Below are 22,713 nucleotides of genomic sequence, written 5' to 3' on the forward strand. Positions count from 1 at the left end.
GTAGAGGATGTGGAAGTGGATGTGATTTAAAATATTAAAACATTTGGGTGCTACTGATTGTAAGGGATACCTGTAGTTCATTTGAAAATATTAAGAAAAAAATTATTAAGGAAAAGATATTGGCTTATTAAAAAAATTAAAATGTACAGATAAGCGAGAAAAACAAATTTGCACCAGTCACTCCTTCCAGCCACCCCACATGATTTCAAAAGTTTTACCTCTAAAATAGTTAACATATGAAGTAAGTGAAAGGTTAAACCATGACTAATCAGGCGAGCACAACTGACAACATAAATATAGGTTGCTAAGCAACAGTTGAGAAATGCAGAAAGGATGGCCATTATACTACATACACGTATATAGCAATGATAAATTAATTTTAACTTGGCTAATATTTCATCAACACTAAAAGTAAGATATAGTGGTGACTTGTTTCAACTTGTTCTTCAGAACACTCCCAGGTCATTGTTTAGACACAATTACGCCACAAATTATGTGCAATTAGATAATAAAACAAAAATAAAAAATTAAATATAATTCATAGGGACATTGTGGCAAATTTACGGAGAAGCACATTAACATAATGTTCTCACTGCATTGTGCACTGCACCATGAACTAATTAAGGTAATGTCATTATAGCATATTAAAATTTGTGCATATTTATAATGCCTTATTTTCCCTGCATTATGTAACATCTTTAAAGCAAACCAATGTGCATTGTGAATTGTGAAAGATTATGTTCATGAAGTTTAAAACACGCTACTCGCCAATTAACAGACATTTTTATTTGAGATATGGAAAAGTGTACAGATATCATCCATGGTAACATGACGATCATTTGATTGAACATCATATCTACTGCAAAGTAGCATAAGTAAGCAATATAATTGTTAATTAAACAATAAACATTAAACCAGATAAGTATAGAACCCTTAAATTAACTGATACAAATTCCCTTGATATTTTTATGTCTAAGATTTTTTACGAAGACTAACACACATTCAGATTATTCTATTGATCAACTAATAGCTACATGTCAACACAGGAATTTATGGCAGGAACGCTATAGTAGCATGTAAGGCAAATACTGCCCATCCACTGGTTCACCCTCCTCCACACTATCGCTTTATACATTGCGAGTGTGGCCTTTCTTTTTAGTGCGGACCACTAGCTTTAGTGAGTGTCACTTGGCTAGTGTCACCATTCCTCTTAACAGGTATCCATGCCCTACCCCTAGCTCACCCATGGCTCACCCATGGCCCACACCAGCTGACTTGGCTTGTGTCACCATTCCTCTCATCTCAACATGCAACCCAGTCCTACCCCTAGCCCACCCTTGGCCCACACCAGCCGACTTGGCTAGTGTTGCCATTCCTCTCAACAGGCATCCCAGCCCTATCCCTGATTTATACACCTTTAGGCCTCAATATCAACTTTCGCAAAGATGTGTTCAAAATCGAATTTTGATTGATTATCTATACAAATTATTGGTTATTGAAAATTAATTGAGGATTGCAAAGACAAATAATAATTTTGACAGGTTTTGTTAAGTATAAAATGAAAATTTTACTTTATAAATATAATGACTACCTGGCCATCATTCTAGTATTACTAAATTAAATCCAGGGGCTTTAGTGCTGTCGTTTTTATGAGATCATTTTATTTACTTGTCTAGACACAGAATAACAGACACTGGGTAAAGCGGTTCAGAACCAGAATAACGTTTATAAAACATCCGGACAAAATTCGCTCCTTTGAGATATCTCAATTTGCCACGTTGAAGGTAATGTCCAGCTACTGAACCTACTGTCAGTGCACAACTCTAAAACATGCTCAACATGAAGTTTATGCTGAATGGTCGATGAAAGGCGATTTTAAAGTGGCTTAAAGTGGGAGGGTCGTCACATGCGCATACAGATAACATGATAACAAGACACACTAAAAATGCAAAGGCTCATGGGTAGACGCTTGCTTGTAAACAATGACACGCTATGGCAATCCAACGCATACGCAGGTGACAACTCCCCTGCTTTAACAATTAGTCATTTTGGAGACAGTTAACTGCATAATACCCATGATGCTCTGCTTCATTTTCTATTTTGCTATTTACATGTACTATATTATGACGCTATAAATGTGAATATTTTTTATAGGGAAATATAGAATATCTGAACATATTTATATCACACCTAGATCTTATTTCAATACACAATGCAAATTCTATTGATAGCCCTCTCAGTTCAAAGGGTAGATAATTACAGTACATCGCAAAATACTAGCATTTGAAACAGCAGTTTTGGCAAGATAAACTTGATTCTAATTTTTTTTTTTTCATTGATTTAGCATCAACAGGTTATTAATACTGATGAAATCACACTATTTTTTGGTTAATGTACATATTTGTTGTTAATTAATTTATTCATAAAAAATTATTTTGTGAAATGTGACAAAAATTGCCTTTGTCAAAGGGTTAAATTTGCTTTTAGTGAGGTGACATTCTAGAAATACACCACACTGAGCTAGAATTCCTTCTAATTGAGTTGTTTCTGAAAGAAGGACTAAGCTTTTTTAGATGTTTTTCCAAGGTGTTTCTGCAATCTACCCAAGATCTCTCTGGAACAAACAAAGATCATGAGCAAAGAAACTCGCCCAGGTCATCAAGTTTATATGCCAACAGCTAACATATTTGTCAAACAATATTGTTGACACATGAAAAACAAATGGCAGCTATGACCATACTATTCACTGATAAGTGACCAGGTTAGGGTAACAGGGGTGAAGAGAGAAGAATACCAAGTACATCAACATCTCAATATTTGAAATGCTTGTCTATGTTTTCCTACCTACCCCTCCCCATTAACAATGGTTGGACCCTAAAGTAAGACTTTATTTCAAGTACATAGTAACAGGTGCAATTATCACACCAGCCTGCTGCCAATATGCCCCCACTAAGCTACCCTATGAATGACACAAGTAGCCAGAACAGTGCTAAAACTAGACTCTAAAACATCTATGAATTTAAGATTTTCAAAAATCTACAAATAATAGACTTAGTCTAATAACTTGGTCAATATCTGCGGTATTGTGGGTGCCATTTATGTACAGGTTAGACTTTGCACATGTTAGTTCCCATGGTAACATACTGAAGTCATGGAGACAGCCAATCAGTGGTGACACAGAATACTGTGTCAACTACGTATACTTCTAGAGTATACTCGGGATGTATGGATTTCCAGGCTATTCCTGAACATGTTCTCAAATATATTGACACAGAAAATGTCCATATATGAGGAATGACTGGAACAGACTTGAAAATTAATTAATTAATTTATCCCCCTCCTTTTGATTGAGATCATACAAACGCAACAGCTCCACTGTTAGCAATGTAAAATTCAAATAAAGAATTGAAGATATCATCACAAAATTAACAAATCCAAGTAAGGTCCACCTGTAGTACCTTTATGTATCAATCAATCCGACTTGCGGTTTTTAACAAGTCAACAATAGTCAATAACTCATATGATAAGCTCCACTGACAATGTCAACAGTGGAGCTAACAGCAGAAAAAAAAATCAGAAACTACCAAAGTCTGAAATAACTCAAGACCACTAAAGAAAAAAATGGAATGAAGCTGCCCCCATCAAAATATCAAGGGAATTCGTATCAGTTAATTCTAAGGGTTCTATACTTATCTGGTTTAATGTTTATTGTTTAATTAACAATTATATTGCTTACTAATGCTACTTTGCAGTACATATGATGTAGCTACAGATTGACTCGTATAATCAGTAATAGTTCAAGCAGACGTGCAGTGCAGTGCAGTGTAGTGTAGTGTAGTGCAGTGCAGTGCAGTGCAGTGTAGTGTAGTGCAGTGCAGTGCAGTGTAGTGTAGTGTAGTGTAGTGTAGTGTAGTGCAGTGTAGTGTAGTGTAGTGTAGTGTAGTGCAGTGCAGTGCAGTGCAGTGCAGTGCAGTGCAGTGCAGTGTAGTGTAGTGTAGTGTAGTGCAGTGCAGTGTAGTGCAGTGTAGTGCAGTGTAGTGTAGTGCAGTGTAGTGCAGTGCAGTGTAGTGCAGTGCAGTGTAGTGTAGTGTAGTGCAGCACAACCTTATCAGCCAGCCATGCAGAGCTTAACCCAAACAACAACCATATGGAGAATGACCACATCGAATGCAGCTAAGGCATGACCAAGCAATCACCCATACAAGGAAATGACCTGGGCAGTATATCACGAAGAGATGGGTGGCAAAACAACAACCATATGGAGAATGACCACATCGAATGCAGCTAAGGCATGACCAAGCAATCACCCATACAAGGAAATGACCTGGGCAGTATATCACGAAGAGATGGGTGGCAAAACAACAACCATATGGAGAATGACCACATCGAATGCAGCTAAGGCATGACCAAGCAATCACCCATACAAGGAAATGACCTGGGCAGTATATCACGAAGAGATGGGTGGCAAAACAACATACCTGGAAATAACCAAGGAATTTGAAGGCCAATTTAAGGCTTTGATTGTCTAAGAAGTTCTACATGTTCACATTTCAAGTACGACTTGGATAATGGAGAAATTTAACCCATAAGCTGTTTTATATTTGGAGGAATGTCAAACACAATAGTATGTGTACTGATATGCAAAACCGCATACATAACATTCCTTTTTTTCATGTACACAATAGCTGTGGTAGCTATTATAACACATACATACTAAACCTGACCAGAGTAAAACATATTGATCCATTATAATTATAATACAGATCTACTATAGCAAAATTCCTAAACTAGTGCTTAATAAGCTGCAAAGGATTCTAAAATTGGGTTATACATTCAGCTTTATTCCAGAAATGACAACTATATGCTGTTAATTCAGAATTTATCAAAAGGCTTTTTGGGAGACAATTTTTTTTTATATCCTTTGAATTTATGTACGGTAATACAAAATATCAAGATAGCCAATGTCATGCAAATAGTAAATGCTGGAATTGGATTTGGGTTATAACAAAAATAATCTTCTAGATTGATTTTTGAGAAAGGAATGGCAAAACAGCTATGATCAACAGTGGTGTAGGGAAAATCAGTAATGATACTTCATAAGTGTACTACATGCAACTATTTGATCAAAACCAATCAAATTAGTTAAATTCGGCCTTATACCATAAATGTAGTCGACAATATGCAAGCACCCCAACCTAACACGTACATGTTAGCCAACCCAACCCCAAGTACACAGTCTTACCTAGATTAAAAAAAAAACAGGAATTGAATAATTTAGCAAACATATGAGATAAAACATACAAGATGGAATTTACAAATAAAACATGGCTCCCAGCTAGTCTTACATCTATATATAATTGATACTTTTATATAGAACAAAAAAAAGATGATATATTTATGTTATTAAAAGCATATATCTAAATTTAGAAATGCATATCATCAAGATACACATACATACATATATTTATAGTCAAGCGAGGACCCTTTGGAAAATGCATAGAAATACTAACTTGCAACACATAATAGAGTCTCAATAAGTGAGTAACCCAATGAAATGCACCAAGCAAAAACAATGTGTACTCTTGTGTAGACTGTTCATACAGAAAAATAGTGCCACAGACAGAATAGATTCTTCTTGTGTCAAAATCAACTTTGAATAATTTCCAGGGCTTGCAAATAATAGCAGCCCAAGGCACAGACTAACAATTCTTGTTCTAGAGATATCAATTTCATCTGACACAAATCAAGTTGGTTATCTCAATGTGAAAATAATTGTGTGCACAAATACCAAAACATTGATGTAAAAACCATTGTAATACCAATATCGAGAAAATATTTATTTCAAATCTGATGCTGGTTCAGCAGAAGGTCTCTTGTTAATCAGACAAGATGCTTACTATATTAGGAAAACTAAATTACATATCGTGTGAAATACTGCCTTAACTTGGTTATTTTCTTACTTTGCAATCAGATTACTAGATTTACATTACACGTTGTTGGAAATGTTAGCTGTGTTAATGATACAGAGATCCTGTCATGACACTTATACTAATTACATCAATACACAACAAGACTAGAAAATAACAATCATAAACTAGTGACTAACATATGGAATGAAAGTTGATTGAATGCAGGATAACATTGCAAGTGATATAAACATCAAACAGTGCATCACCTTACAGTCTACTTTGGAAGTTTATTAATCATTATTATACATCTGTCACCGTAACGCCATTGGTTACAGCGTGCCGTAATTATGCGTTATTTTACGGGGTATTTTCATCCTCCCATATTAGGAAATTCAAATTCCAAATGTGGAATTAATAAAAACAAACATGGCTGCCACCAGGATTTAACTGGACTCCATACAAAGAAGTTCGCTGATTCTGTTCTAAACTTTTTAGGTTTCGGCATTCCCATGATGTATCCTTGGTAGGAATAGATGTATAATAATAAGGTTATTACGAAGATACCTCAAAGTATGCACTCAGACAGTACGCTGTCGCATCGACCTCCACTGCGCGTCGGTCGATACTGCCGCTGTCTTTGTGCATAACTTTGAGGTATCTTCGTAATAACCTCATATTATTATGATATTAAAACTGTCATAATACAGGATGCTACCACTATTTTCAACATATTTAATATCTCAATCTAACAGTGTAATTTAGCGTAAGAAGCAGAAAAAATACTGCAACACGCATACATGTATCACTTTAACCTTTTCATCACCAGTTCCCTCTTTCCATAATAAGTTCAAAAAATAGTCCCGTTAATTCAATGTAGTCTGCACTTTCTTTCAGATTATTGGGACTGAAAAGGCTAAATTTTTAAGTAAAAACTGAAAATTTATTCAAATTTTGTCTCTTGGCTCCAAAATTAGGGTTCATTTCCAGAAATAATGCAGAATATTAAACAAACTGCAGAAAAATTTGGGTGAGAAAGTCAGGCGGAGAAAAGGTTAAGGTAATGCAATCTGTCAACACAACATTTAATGTCAGTAACATTCTTGATGTCAAATGTTTTATTTAGTTCATTATGAATATTCTTTATATTATACATGCCACATCTCATTGCAAGTATTTAAAACTCTATATTAAGCAGGGATTTTTTTAAACAAGAGAACAGGCACAGCGACCTCATGCCATGGCCATGCACCCCCTTACCCTGGGGAGCAGATCCTCTGGCAACCATAAAACCAGTCTTCAACTGTGACCTGTTTGATAGTAATTTTGGTCCCAAGGAAATCATAGAATGTTCCATTTTAACTTAGAATTATCAAAAACTCCACATCCTGGTAGGAAGAACCCATCTTCCCTACTTAAGAGGACAGCTGAATTGCAGTACTCCCTCTTGCAGTTTTTTTCTAGAAAAACCCCTGATTAAGTCACAATATTATGCAGATTAAGAGATACTGAACATGACAAAGTTAGTTCAATCATTACCTCCATGCTTCAATCCTCTGACTTACAATGTCAAAATACAAACAATGTTGTATTTGCTCTATTACTAGCGCAGACAATTACATAATCAACACAGGTGTGTCTATGGTCAAAATAAGTCAATGATCAAGCATACAATAAAAACAGTTGGTTCAAATGCGCTAATAAAACAAATATGGTAAATTTTTCTGCTGTCTAGTATATATATAACATTAAGTTTGATTGGTGTGCAGCTGTGCACATCTAGTAGTGTTGTTGACCGGAATCTCTAAAATTAGGTCATTCATAGATGCGACAAACAAAAATTGTGAACACTACCCACGAGTCACCTTTGGGAGAAATATATTTAATTTTGATTAATAAAGTGCATCAGTTTATGTAAAATACAGTCACAAAGTCAATGGTCAAAATATGCCTCACTTTAACTATACCGATTACTGTAAAATCTGTATTACAAACTGCAGCTTCTATTAAAATGGTACAAGGCAACAGCTTCTAATGGAGCACCTACACGTATGAGAAATGACGATTATTTGGTTCTCAATTATTCAAAAAGAATGGGTGCGACTTCTATTAGGGATGTGGTTTCTAATACAGATTTTACTGTACAAATTATGCTAGAAATGCTCTTCTAATAGAGCAAATAAACAAGGACTTAAGTATGAATGGTACAAGTTTTTTTGTATACCATACTTTAGATTTGACCAAGACATAAGTCAACTTATTTTATTAGTTTATTGCTGTAGACTGATAGAAAGATTGTATTTCTAAGGATGCAATAAAGATTATTATTATTATTATTATTATAACCCCAACAAGTTTTAAGTTACTTACATACAGTGCACTCAACAAAATAAACTGATAATTAATGCTAGCATGATTCGCAGATAGAAATCAACAAAAACAGGAAGTGTACATCTCCTTTACAGAGTTGCCCCCCCCCCCCCCCCCATCCCAACTTAAAATGAAAGAGCTACTTTAAAATAGTTTATTTTAGCTGGAATTAATTTTTGCTCAAAAGAATTTTTGGATGTTTTGTGTGGAATACAAAACATTTTGTATTTTGACAAGGTTAATTCAAAATATAGGAAAAAAGGTTTATTCGCTGGATTTTATTTTCACTGAATCATTCCTTCAGCAAAAATAGCGAAAATTAATTCCAAGCGAAAATAAAGTATTCTACAGTATTATTTTTGTTTACATTTGTTGCAGGCAGTATTTTATAGTACGCCTTATTCAACATTTAAGTTTTCACAGGATCTTGGTGTAACATCACTTCATAGCACGTAACTATGTTTCAAATCAAATCAGAGAATTGAGCTAAAAAATATCATAATTTGTAAATGGCAGGTATCATTCACTAAGTCCTCGGGAAAATAAGTTTGTCAAAATTGTGGCATATCATGTCAATCTGGTTTAAAACCACAGGGGGCAATGACCTCAGTTTGACATTGCCAGCAGACTGGTAATCGAGTTGGTATGTAACACAACACGATTCATATCAACACAGAGATACATACAAAACAGTTTTATCCCTGATATTCGATATGTATTCTGTTTCAAGAGGTCCTGTTTAAAGAGGGTTGAGCGACAACCATGAATAATTCTGGGGTACAGCGGAGATTTTTACCCTGCATTCCAGAAATATTTGTGGGAGAGGCTCACAATCCTCGAAATCTTACGGGAGGAACTGCGATCGTGATCGCGTTTACACGTCGAGTTTTGATTTATCGTTTAATTAGCAGGCTGCAAGGCTGGAAGCTTCCAGAAAAAAAAATACATTATTGCAAAAGGGTGCAACAGGAACAGGGCGCAAAGTTCAACCCGTGCATTTAATGATCATCAGAAAAACTTGCATACTACTTTACCATTTTTGGTATGACCATTATCGATCGAACTCGATCAACACGACATTTTAAAGAGGTACCGGTCACAGTGCGGACCGACAGAAACACAGACACAAATTAGTGAAAGACATAAATTGTCTACAACAGTGTTGTCATGGACGTGAAACGTCTTATTAGCGGGAAAATGTACAAAAGTGGGATTACTCTGAGCTGGTTTATCTAAGGCCGTGCAAGTCAGAACCACCTGTGTCGAATTTTAGTTCGTCCCGTCGCTCTTGAAGTCAAAACAAAACCACGTACCCCGCACACACTCCATAGGCGAAATAACGTTTCAAAAATGTCTAGCATAATATGACAGTTATGTATAGCCCCCTTACTATAACTGAGGATTTGCCTCATGTCAAAAATTTCAGATAAAATTAAAAAAAACTTGGAATTACCTGCAACTTTAGTGATGGTGGTCTTGTAAGAGCTTTGACCTCAGTGCTCAGAGAGCTATTAGCATACACACACCCTGAACAGTTTACTACATATAGTTCCGCGTGTCACGTTAAAGTAGTCCTAATATAAGCAACAATTTTTAAATATTTATAAATGTACCCCCAACAGTTTTACATATTCTACATTTCGTGCTTTTAATTAGTGGTGATTATTGTAGATCATTAATATTATCCGTCAAATCATATGCTTAACAAACGCGGACTGATACCCGGAAAACGCACCACGCCCGAACGCACTACTTTTGTTGAAACACACCTATATGTGACTGACTCCTACGCTTAAATTGTTAGCAAGATGTCTCAGACGAGGACCCAGACGCCGGTGACCAAGACTTACTGTAATAAATCCTTACTAAATAAATAGTAAAATGGCATTTTTTTTATTGTGAATCATGGCTATATCGCAACGATAAACATTGGTGGAACTGATAAGATACCTGGCGATATGTGTGTCCCTGGTGGTGCCACGCCCACTCACACGTGAACCGTTCGTCATCGACTGGGCTGTTTCATAAGAATAGTATGATTGTGGGTTGACAATGTGAAAATGGCGACGGAACTTGCCCACCGACAGTGAAATGTCTATATTCTTTCGGCTGTCGTACAATAAAATAAAATACAATTGATAGGAAATCGAGACTAGGGGATACAATAACACAGATATATTTGACAGAAAGAGTTTATTTTGGGAGAAGAACGTCATAGAGGATGAAGAACATTTTCTGAAAGAAAAATCTTTATCACCCCCACATTTAGCAAAAAGTAAAGAAAAACTAAAAAAATTTATTTTAAATAATGAAGATGAGAAAACAATCGTACAAATAGTGAAATACAAAGAGAACTGTTTTAAACCCAAAGATAAATTGAAAACAGTAAAGTCAGCTACCTCAAGATAAGGTCATGAACATGCATTAGTAAACTAAAATATTTTACCAACACAAATATGATGAACATTCCTCTTTCTTTTTTTTTCCATGGTTTTTGTACCTCAAATTGTTTGTTAGTTTTGTTGTTTTTCCTTGCTTGTTATTTGTTTGTCTTTATTCACATCTGTATTGCATTTTATTCAAAATCCTAATAAGGATACGGACGCAATATAGATAACTATTTTTCAGTCCAATCAAAAATGTGCAACACAGAGACAGCTTCACGAAGTTTCGCATTTCTTATTACTCATTTAAAAAAAAATATATACAATAAAACACCTTCAGAGCAAAGGTCTTGTCTTCTATGTAATGAACAGGCTATTTGGGATGAATTCCATGTTTACTCACATGTCTAAATAGTCAGATTGTTCAAGCTCGTACTATTTTGAAGTTGAAATAGCATTTTTTTTTATTTCTAAGCTTAAGTTTAGTCTATTTTGGACAATTAACTTGAATTTTATTTTATGTTTTTTTTTTCATTCATATTAACTTTTGTGTTAAATGAAATATCTATCTACAAAAGTTCATGAGTAGAAAATACGTAGTTCAATAATGGTAATTTTATTTTATGCGTGTTCTGCACCTTTCCTATAAATCGCGCCATCTCGCGACGAAACATCTCAATGATGTGAAATGGGTGACGCAAGAGCTGTTCAAATAGCCATATCGTTTTGATTTGTAGTTATATGGCCCATTAATAGAGATTATGTTTTAATGAATGATACTATATTCTAACTATTACACAACCAAGCACAGTTGTTGGTCTGAATCATATTGTGTAACTTTGCCGCCACAGAAGCGTTCCATCACGGGGCCAGAAAACGCGGTTTATAGAAATGGTAGTGTTCTACTCTATTCAGATACGACTGTTGAAAAGCATCTGGTTATATTGAATAATTACCAAGGACAACGATTAACAACCATTTTTCTACATACCATATGTGTCAGCCTAGGTCCGAGTATCTATCGACAATATATTTGTTCAATTAGCGTTGTTCCGAAGTCAGTCTGCATGTGATGAATAAGGGGAGCGTTATTATATTGCAAAATTCTCAATTTTTTGTTGGACTTTGTTAATTTGAGAACACCCCCAATTCCTGTGGTTTGTGGAATAGTGTATTTAGATAGTATGAGGATACATCATTAGATCACCATTATCGATTGGTTTAATTTTGAAAAACAATTGTCCTTTCGCAGCTCGTCGTATGTGGCGCTATTGATGTTGTTTTTTATGATATATGAATTTCATGTCAACAGAGGGAGCAGTGTGTCACTCATGCACACTTTTTTGTGGTTTATTCGTCTTTTGTTAATTTTGTTTTTTCACTATACAGGAATATATTCAGTTAGAGAGGAATGAATTGATTTATTTGTGAAAACTACGTAGTGGTGGGCTTTCCAGCAGCAGTATGTTATAAGGATGTTTGATTTTAACAATAAAATATTCTCATAACACAATATTCTACTATGCTCACGTAACTCTGCGTCGTTGAAATTATTTGTTATCGCACACAGCTCCACAGCTTTGAGTTCGAGTGCTCTGATGTGTTTTAAATCCGCCATCAACGGTGAATAACCATCGTTACTTTGTTTTGTATCCGCTCATCCAACGAGTAAGAGATAGTAAGCTGGAACGTTCTAATTATAACTTAAATATTCAGAACGGTATAAAGGTCAGGGTAACTTTTATGAAATTACACCTGTTATGTAAGGCAATGAGCACCACTCCACTGCTGTCTTTTCAAGGCTGTATACGATTGTTGACATGGTTCTTCTGGCCTGTTTTTTTTTCCATAAAAATGATTCAATGTAATCATTTTCGAAATGCATTGCGCCATTTGATACCTCTTTTTTAGTTCTCGACAGCTTCCGTTTTTCAGTTTCTCGAAAAAAACTATAAAAATAATTTCAAAATCTAGTCCTACTATAAATATTTTCGTTTTTTTTTTTAGTGTTTAGTGTCTACCCGTAACCGTTGAGGGCAGCATATCGAAAGCCTGTACATGTACAGTGGTTGCAAATGGTCACGATGAATGTTAACCTGGTTGACCTGGTGGTCACCCGTTCCTGATTTTATACCGTAAAACAATGAGACGACCACGTCACAAATATGCTGCGGTAAATTGGCATCACCAATGAATAAATGTACTTTTAGAGAAGAAATCGATATTTACGTGGTGTGAATAATTTTAGTCGGGAATTTAGAGAATCGGGAATTTTGGCACAATAATTTGCTGGTTTTCACATTTTATTTGTTTCGGGAGGGTTTCTGCTGACACAATTTCATATATATATATATTTACTTATAACATGGAGGTATACCTCCATGCGTGTATAACTTGCATATTACAAGCACGACGTATTTTTAATTATTTTTGGACCTAATACTGTGAATTCGTGGCAACATTACGTTATTATTATTTGAGTGATCGATTTCAGTTACTAGTACATGTAATTGTTTTAGGTGACGTGACCACAGTAAAACAACAATGGCTTTGCTTTTTATTTTGCCATCAACACATCAATATTACAAGCAAACTGCAACCAGCTCTTCACTTGTGTTTTGTTGTTGAAAGTTAAATGATCTTGACATATAGGATTTCAATCATTGCGAGCAGCGTGGTTTACTCGCTCAAGTTTCATTTACTGTAAATAAATACTGACGGGCTGTACTTTCAACGCGCGACGAGTTATGGGTAAATAGAAGGCCTGCTTGCAGCGCGTGATTTGTTGGTAGGTACATACAAGAGCGCCATACGTGTGCGATTTGTAAATTAATAATGTGATTCAGCCGTGCTTGCAACGTTATTGGTGGATAAATACAAATTGGTCGTACTTTCAACGTACGAGTTCTAAATAAATAATATAATTGAGCCTACATGCAAAAAATAAAAACCATTAAACCATTTCAACCACATCAATCAATTAAACACCCTTACCTGAATCCTGCTTGCCACTCCCTTCGTATCAGCCCAATTAGTCTTCTTTAATATAGTGGTAATTATTTTACTAAAATTAGAGTAATACTCCTATAATTATTTATACTACCAGTGTCTCTTATGATTATTCCTGTTGTCAAAATATCCGGGCATTCGCGGAGTGGTTTGCATTTGTTTTGTGTGGTGAAGCAGTCAACCACTTTTGAAAGTTTCTGTCAGTGTTTACAAAAAAAACAACAGTACATTGTTCAAATCGACATCTGGAAATTGATAAAGACCGTCAAAATAATTCATAACACCGTGAAACAGATGTCAATTCAGGTAGTAAAGAAGACGAATTTAATTTAATTTCGTTTTAGAGTGCGAGCTGTATCAACCATTGAGGAGCTACTTCACTGTCTCCCTGGGCAACACCTCACTCAACTCTTGTCCCGTTACATGTCTCATACTTTTTGAAATTTAGCAAAAAATGATTTATGCTTCATTTAAACCCATGATAATTACTTACATTACTTTGTTTGCATGTCGTCTTTACCGTGGTATATTTTGTGTTAAAAGTTGTATGAGCCAGGTTGATGTTGGTCATTGGTTGCAAGTTGACGCCCTCAACAGCGTCCCAGTTTTTACGTCGGTGCAATACCTTCGTGACTTGTTTTTATGTGATACAATTCCATCATTTCGGTCGATTCAATTTAATTTTCAAAATCTGATTACCATTTTTTTCATGCATACGTAAATACGTCCAACTTGTTATATAGTAGTGCAACACAATAAACTATTAAATTACGACACATTTTAGACTCAATTGTACATGTAGTTGCGCGACTGAAAACAGGTGGAAACAGTTGTCTGCGCAAATGAATAGTTAGTTAGCTTTTGTATAATTGACCATGTAATGGCGACCACAGAAAACAAGCAGAGACGGTTGATTGATAGGTGGCGCATGCCACACATACCTTGATTCACCGCACAGTGTGCAAAAAGCGTCGACACTGTGACCCCGAAACTACGAAAGCAGTAAACTTGCCACATATCCAAGTAGTAGGAACCTTTAAACACCGGCGATAGTAACTATGAGGCAATTTCATGTCCCTGATCGATGAATTATTGATTTACCAACTTGTTTGTCACAGTACATCAACCTCCAAAGGAAGCAAAATTACACAAACAGAATCAAAACGAATCAAATTTAGCTCAGAAATAACTCCTGTGCATTGATAGTACTGGGGTAATCGTCTTCTGCGCGTGTCGTTGTTTACAAAAAAAAACAAACATTCATTAGCCTTTGCGTTCTTAGCATACGATTCCCTCGCATGCGCAAATTAAAAAAAAAAAAAAAAATAGCCTTTCAAACAAAACTAATACTTGTGATCCACAGTATTGAATGAAGTTTCTAAAATAAACAGAACATAAATTTGGTTTTATATCTGCAGTTTGTAGTCTGATTTATTTCAGAGGATCTATAGAGTTCAAATAAAATCTGATTTTTCTAAGATATTAGAAATTGTCTTATACAAATTAATCAATATGTAATGTTTGAACAAAGTAATCATGCCCTTGGATTACCTCAGCGCATCTGACCCAGTTTCATTGAAATGTGATGATTATTATGGAAATTAAATAATTACTATGCTTTATCCCCAAGCTTATATATATGTATATACCAAGTCTTATTAAAATGCAATTATTGGTTTTTGAGATAAAGGTGAAGAAGTTGAAATTTGGTTAATTATTATGCAAATTAGGCAATTAGTATGCACATATATCAATCAAAACTAATCAGGTCTGCTTCGCACACAGGAGTAAAAAAAGATTTCACAAGAGCTTGGCTTGATATTAATCTCCAAAAATTAAACCAAGATTACAAAGTCACAAACAGTGTACAAAGTAAAAATAATTGGTACTTCTGTGAAGGATCCCACTAAATACAACCCAAGACTGAATTATTTGTCATGCCATTTGAAGTCTGGAAAATCCTTACATTTTTTGGTGAATCTGATTGGTGCATGGGAATATGCCTGGATCTGCCCAATAACTAGAACTGTGCTGTCACTACATTTCAGGCATCACTCGCATCTCTCAAGGGTACATTATGGACCTTTCATGGGGGGGGGGGTAGTGTTAATGCATAGAGACATCAGTTCTCAATACCATAACCTCACATGTTGTGTAAAACTGTTGTTAATAACTGTTGGCATTATTTGTTAAAAAAATATTGGGAGAAATCACATCTGTTGAAATAACCAGGATGTGTGACCTTTAGCAGTTATGCGAAAAGACAATAAGGTAATAGAGAGACCCCCCTCCCCCCATTATAGTGAAGTATTACCAGTACAAACTGAATCAGCAGGACCATTATTTCTGATAGGGGTAGACAGGTTACAGGGGCTTGCAAGTTATTTTTCGCTTCTTTTTCATCAGATTGTGACCTCCCCACAAAAATAATGGTCAACCATTATTTGAATCAAATATACAGAGCACATGTTTTAGCATAAATGTTTATTGCTAAAAACAGCCAGGATATAACGTATATTGGCAGACAGGATTCTGGGTGAAACTTAAATAATTGTAGGTGTACAGAACATGATTCAATGTCAGTGTAACACAGATACAGCTGACATTCCAGAATTGCACTTTAAAATAATTGTTGGCATGCCAACCACTTCAACTACCCTGTGCCACCAGATAGAGCTCAGAGCCTACTTAAAGAGGCACCTTTACATCCCTGGGATGGCACATGGAACATCATTTATATTTGTCTAGTTTCTAATTGCATGAATAGAAACATTTAAGGTAGAAGCCTATTCATAATTTTTGACAAAATTGATCTTAAATTGCATGATAGTGTTTATTATGTACAATCATGAAGCTAATGTCCCATGGTAAATTGAAATAGCATTATTATTATTTAAGCTTTTTGAGAAACGTGTCCTAATATTTCTTGAAAATTGCTATTTTTAGAACAATTCCCCAGAACACAATGTTAAAGAAAAATTGCATTTTTTTACACTTTTCAAAATCTGGATTTTTTAAATAATTCAAAACAAAAAGTACTCCATCATTAACAATATATATTATTTTATTAGCGTATATAGCATAGGCTACAATTTGAGATATGGCATAATATCTCTGCCATAGGAACCAATGGTGAAAGCATTATACACATGCCAAAATGGTGACTTTCCACTAAAATACAACCATCAATTTCTTGAAAAAAAAAAGGCTGGTGACCCCCAACCTTTTTAAAGTCAATATCCTTGTATTGCCTTGGAGTACAGTTTATTGCAAAATGAATAAATCTAGGTATTTTAATTTATGAGTAGACTTCCACCTTAAGAAAACTTTGGCATTGCCATCATTCCAGAGGTATCATTTTAATCAAGATTTTGACACGTATTTATTTATCTGCTCAAGTTTTGAGCATCAAAACCTGAAATAATAACTTGAATCATTCACATAGCAAACTTTCCCATTCCATTCCTAACCTGACCTTGACATGCCAAGATCAAGTACCTACAAAATTTGCATTCAGGCACTATCAAATGAACGCCCCCTGTGACAATGACTGCTTAGAGCAACAAGAGTAAGAACTGTCCAGTAACAAGTTGGCAATACAACCAGCAGTAGTGGATTATTTCTGCTTTGTGGTGATATCACCCAACTATAAAATCAGAGGTCAAACTTGACTAAATTCAACATAGCAGACATCATTGAGCACTTTGTTTTTAATCACCAACATTCATCCTCACAGAAGATAGGGGAATTGGCTTTAGATCAAAGTTAAATACATACTTCTCGCCCAATATTCGAAATGAACACAGGAAAGACAGAACAGAAATAAGAGTCGAGCAGTAAAACAAAATAAGAGGTATATTTTGTTTAGATGTGTGAGGGCGCTACACACAAAATCCTCACTTCCACTGTCACAGGAGGACGCTAGTTACAAATCTAGAAGTCATCTGTATTACTTCTGTTCAAAGTATTATGCTGAAAATACATTTTAGCCATGGGGAGATTTTTTTTTTACAGAATAGCTGGTAAATATTACATATACATGTCAGAAATGAAATTGACATAAAACGAGGGGACTCTAGCTTGGACAATTGGGCGATTCATATGCCGTATTTACCCAGTATATACTGTAAAATACTTTATTTTAGCTGGAATAAATTTTCGCTGAATAGACTTTTTGGGTGTTTTGTATGGAATTTATTTTCACTGATTTTGACGAGTTGAATGTAAGATATAGGAAAAAAATGTATATTCGCTGGACTTTATTTTCATTGAATCATCCCTTCAGCGAAAGTAAATTCTAAGTGAAAATAAAGTATTTTACAGTATATCTACATTTTGCGAAATAGAAGTTCACATAGTAATATTTTGTTAATTTTTCCCAAACATAAAATGATACTTCGTCAAATATTAATAGTACTAGTACCGATGCAGTGTTTGGTTAAAAGAAGTTGGAACACACTATATTCCATAGTAGTTGAGTTAGTGAGGCAGGGTAAAAATGACTAAACAATGTTGTTTTTTAATTCCCACAAAAGCACCTGGATCTGCTTTTGACCAGCTCGTCAAATTTGCTCAAATTCACATGTAATAATTTATGTACCGGTAAATATAGTAAACTAACTCTTTTTCTGAAAGCTTGCTTTTTAGAGAATAATACTGTAAACATTTCACAAGAATATTAATTTCCGAAAATCTCAAAAACACCACCAAACATTTTATTTCCAGAATGCTGTCCAAAACTCAAAATTTTATATCCACATCTGTTTCTGATTCAAGAAGCTGTCAAAACTTTTTTCTTAATGGATTTTCTTAATCTCATCACACCAAATGCACAGATTATTCTCCCAAGTCCAAATCTGTAAAAAGATTCTTATTATTAATCTACCGGTATGTTCTCCCTGCTTCACTCCACAATTCGAATGTCACTACAGATATATATTAGACAATTGTCACCAGTAACATTGATCAATGGTGTCAACATAAACCATTACAAAACTGTCACAGTCGGCAAAATCCCACATGGCATTGAACAATGTCGACTATGGCGCTTTGAATCTTCCTTCATCCTCACACATGCATGGTTACACAAGAATTAATATTTACGGTGTTGACATAAACCGTTACAGAACTGTCTTTATATTTGCATAAAGCGTCAGTCAGCAAATTTACCCGTTGCATTGGACAGGTTGTGACGACTATGTCGCTTTAGTAGAGTTAACAAAAATAATAAAAATCAAAGAAAGCTACAAATTGATTTGTCTTCAAGTTAAAAACAAAAGCAAAAAAAAAGATTACCAGTGAATTTACGTTTCCTTGAAAATCCTCATTAGTTTAGTAAATATACGACCCTCAAATATTTTTTTTCAGATCTTAGTAGATTTCATATCTAGCAGTTAGAACTTCACAAAAAATGTAAAAAAAAAAAAAAATTGTGACCATTGTAAGTCACTTTGCATTTTAGCAACGAATTCCACACCAACACAGAAATATATTTTTCAACTCCTCAGAGACAGATGTGGAAAACACACAAAAAATGCAGTGAAATTAGCTAAATACATTGTACATACATACATTGGGTAAAATACTATCAAACTTGGTTATTTAAAAAAAAAAAAAAAAAAATTAATTCTCATACTATGTAGGGGATGCAATACACACACAATGAAAACAAAATATTGTTTTTTTTATACAAATCAGAAAAAAGGCACTGATGGCAAAATTTCCCAACAGTGCTCCCCACCCCTAAACCTTTCACCCCTTTTAATATCAGCAAATTACTCCCCACCCTCATTGGACTATTCCATATTGAGAGAGAGAGGGGTGAATGGGTATAATTGCAGGTACATATCAGCTTAAACAATAATTGATGTTGTGTATACGATTAAAATATTCATAAGTAACAAACAAAATTCCAGTATCCCGACTGTACAGTAAACAAATAGTAGAGAATAGATATTCACACTACTAGACTTTTAATTTGTTTTTAAATTTGTAGTAAAATTCTGTTTCTTGCTAAATATTACGACTCAGATAAAACCTCAAAAATTACAAGGATCATAGAAAATTGGTAGAAAAAATATTTTTTTTGTTATTTTGTATTCCTAGCTTTTTTGACAGTCTATTTGGAGTATTGACAGTTGCCATGGTAACAAAGCCTAATAATTCAAGTGGGGGAGGGATGCGTTAGTATTTCAGTTTCTAGATATCTGCATAATGATAAATGCTTGCAATTAACATAAGTCACCATGGCAACAGCAGTACAACCAGATCTGTCAAATTTGAAAGCAAATGACATTATCACTGTAGCAGACCACTGGTTAATACACGATAACACACAAAAACTACATCAGAATTAAAAACAGATATACAAAACTTAATAATTATTTTGTCTAAGCATTGCACATGAAAACACTACTTGGCCATAAGAAATAGACAGTTTTTGGTCCTTACTAATGGCATAGATAAGATAATGAAATTATTCGACACTGGATAAGTTCATTTGTGCGCAATATGATTCAACAGATTGTTGTATCACTGTTTGTGCCTTGCATAAGGACAATTATCATGGGAGGGAATTGTTACTTTGGCCACAGGCAAAACCAAATAAGGAAAATGGCTATGCAAAATGGATGCATCTGTCAGCAGTGGTTTGAAAAGCAGGATCGTGTACTTAACTATCGTTGTAGCTGCCAAATATTTTTCAAATTTACTTTGTGGTGAAAAAATGAACTTTAGCACCCAAAGTATTTGACACAGAATGTTATTGGACAAATGTGTTTTCATGCGAATAACCATTTTTTTCTGAGAGGTTGTCCTGGCAACAAGGTATTTTTGGATATTTCTATCTTTCATGTAAAAGAGACAATCACATTGTATGTGTGTATACTTGTGGAGTGAATTCATGATATTCTGTTTACCAAATCGCAACAAAAAAATAAGTACTGAACAATGTCAAATTTCACCACTCGTGTTTTTGCAATTGAATTTAAAGACGCTTGTCAAAATCACTGATTCAAAATTTCTGAATAAAAGCAGTTTACTGTTAGAAAAAAGAAGAAGAGAGAACAGAGACAGATGAGCACAAATAATTTGCGATGACGAGGTTGCAAGAACTTGTCACCAGCACAATGCATTATGGAGACACGTACAGAGAGTTTTGTAAATGATTATTTAAAATCAAGGGACATCAGAGTTCATTTAAAAATGCAAAAACAAAATTTCTCAACAAATTTCCTGTGGCCATGACACATACAATGAAACAGTATGAAAATGTAAATGTACAAGTATTGCAGGTGAGTGACAAGTAATTAATAACATACATTTTACTAGCACATCTTATTTATTACAGATTCAGTGCCAAGTGACTAGTGATCAGATTACCATGGTAACAGTTGTCATACATGAGAGAGTTGACTCGGCATAACACTATCATGATCGATCAAGAGGAACATCACATCTTTTTTTTTAAAGGGCGGAGCTCATGCTCAGTGTGTGTTCCAATCGAACGAACAGGATATTTTTACGCATAATATACATGTCCAATTATAGATGATAGCAAATGCACAGCCATAATCATCCCCTTAAACAAAATATTAAATTAACTTTTGCATTTAATGTGACTGAACACAATCCACAGCACAAAATAAACTGATTTGAATATGCCTTGTAATTTGAACCTGATAGTTCGCATTATGAGGTCAAAGTTCAAATTTTCTGAAGGATCTTGATGGTTGGAAAGCACGAGTCCGCAAAAGCAGTACATGTACATTTTCATACTATTTCGGAGTACAGTTAGCTACAGTGATAATACAGACAGGAAGTGGTAGGCTATGAGTTTACAGAATTAAGTTGTGTTGTATTATTGGATGATATACATAACGGGCCATTCATGTTCTGCTGGTTGTGAAGTACTGTATGCACGTCGTCAACTTTCGCTAAACTTTCTAAAAATGGTATAAGATCTAGCAGTTCCGTATCAGACATGTCATCGAACCATGAAGCTACAGGCACCTGGTGGGAGAAAAACAGGCAGATGAGTGGATGATAGTAGTTGCTAAGAAACAGTAGGGGTTTGTGGTAAAAATATGACAATACCCAAACGGTCAAGAAAAATGGTGAAGACACAGAGACATGGATGGTGAAGACACAGAGACATGGATGGTGAAGACACACAGACATGGATGGTGAAGACACACAGACATGGATGGTGAAGACACAGAGACATGGATGGTGAAGACACAGAGACATGGATGGTGAAGACACAGAGACATGGATGGTGAAGACACAGAGACATGGATGGTGAAGACACACAGAGACATGGATGGTGAAGACACACAGACATGGATGGTGAAGACACAGAGACATGGATGGTGAAGACACACAGACATGGATGGTGAAGACACACAGACATGGATGGTGAAGACACACAGACAAGGATGGTGAAGACACACAGACATGGATGGTGAAGACACACAGACATGGATGGTGAAGACACACAGACATGGATGGTGAAGACACAGAGACATGGATGGTGAAGACACAGAGACATGGATGGTGAAGACACAGAGACATGGATGGTGAAGACACAGAGACATGGATGGTGAAGACACAGAGACATGGATGGTGAAGACACAGAGACATGGATGGTGAAGACACACAGACATGGATGGTGAAGACACACAGACATGGATGGTGAAGACACAGAAACATGGATGGTGAAGACACACAGACATGGATGGTGAAGACACAGAGACATGGATGGTGAAGACACACAGACATGGATGGTGAAGACACACAGACATGGATGGTGAAGACACAGAGACATGGATGGTGAAGACACACAGACATGGATGGTGAAGACACACAGACATGGATGGTGAAGACACACAGACATGGATGGTGAAGACACAGAGACATGGATGGTGAAGACACAGAGACATGGATGGTGAAGACACACAGACATGGATGGTGAAGACACAGAGACATGGATGGTGAAGACACAGAGACATGGATGGTGAAGACACAGAGACATGGATGGTGAAGAC

General features: G+C 35.4%; 2 protein-coding genes across 4 annotated transcripts in view; both read right to left on the reverse strand.

Moving 5' to 3' along the window:
• Positions 1 to 9,809, reverse strand: part of LOC100369378 (advillin-like) — a 60,970-nt gene extending 51,161 nt beyond the window's left edge. For 2 of the 3 annotated variants that reach the window (XM_078011066.2, XM_085495702.1), the window contains exon 1: positions 9,730 to 9,809. The gene's annotated coding sequence lies outside the window, so the exon portion shown is untranslated. The remainder of the gene's footprint in view (positions 1 to 9,729) is intronic. The other variant, XM_085495703.1, reaches the window with a different exon arrangement.
• Positions 9,810 to 16,136: 6,327 nt separating this feature from the next.
• LOC100370114 (carboxy-terminal domain RNA polymerase II polypeptide A small phosphatase 1-like) overlaps positions 16,137 to 22,713 on the reverse strand; it is a 40,686-nt gene continuing 34,109 nt past the window's right edge. Inside the window, exon 8 of the mRNA XM_085496020.1 lies at positions 16,137 to 21,679. Within this exon, the coding sequence (XP_085352146.1) occupies positions 21,497 to 21,679 (183 nt within the window). The 3' untranslated portion in view covers positions 16,137 to 21,496. The remainder of the gene's footprint in view (positions 21,680 to 22,713) is intronic.

This window comes from Saccoglossus kowalevskii, chromosome 22 (genome assembly GCF_978046115.1).
Source record: "Saccoglossus kowalevskii chromosome 22, keSacKowa6.1, whole genome shotgun sequence".
NCBI classification, from domain to species: domain Eukaryota; kingdom Metazoa; phylum Hemichordata; class Enteropneusta; family Harrimaniidae; genus Saccoglossus; species Saccoglossus kowalevskii.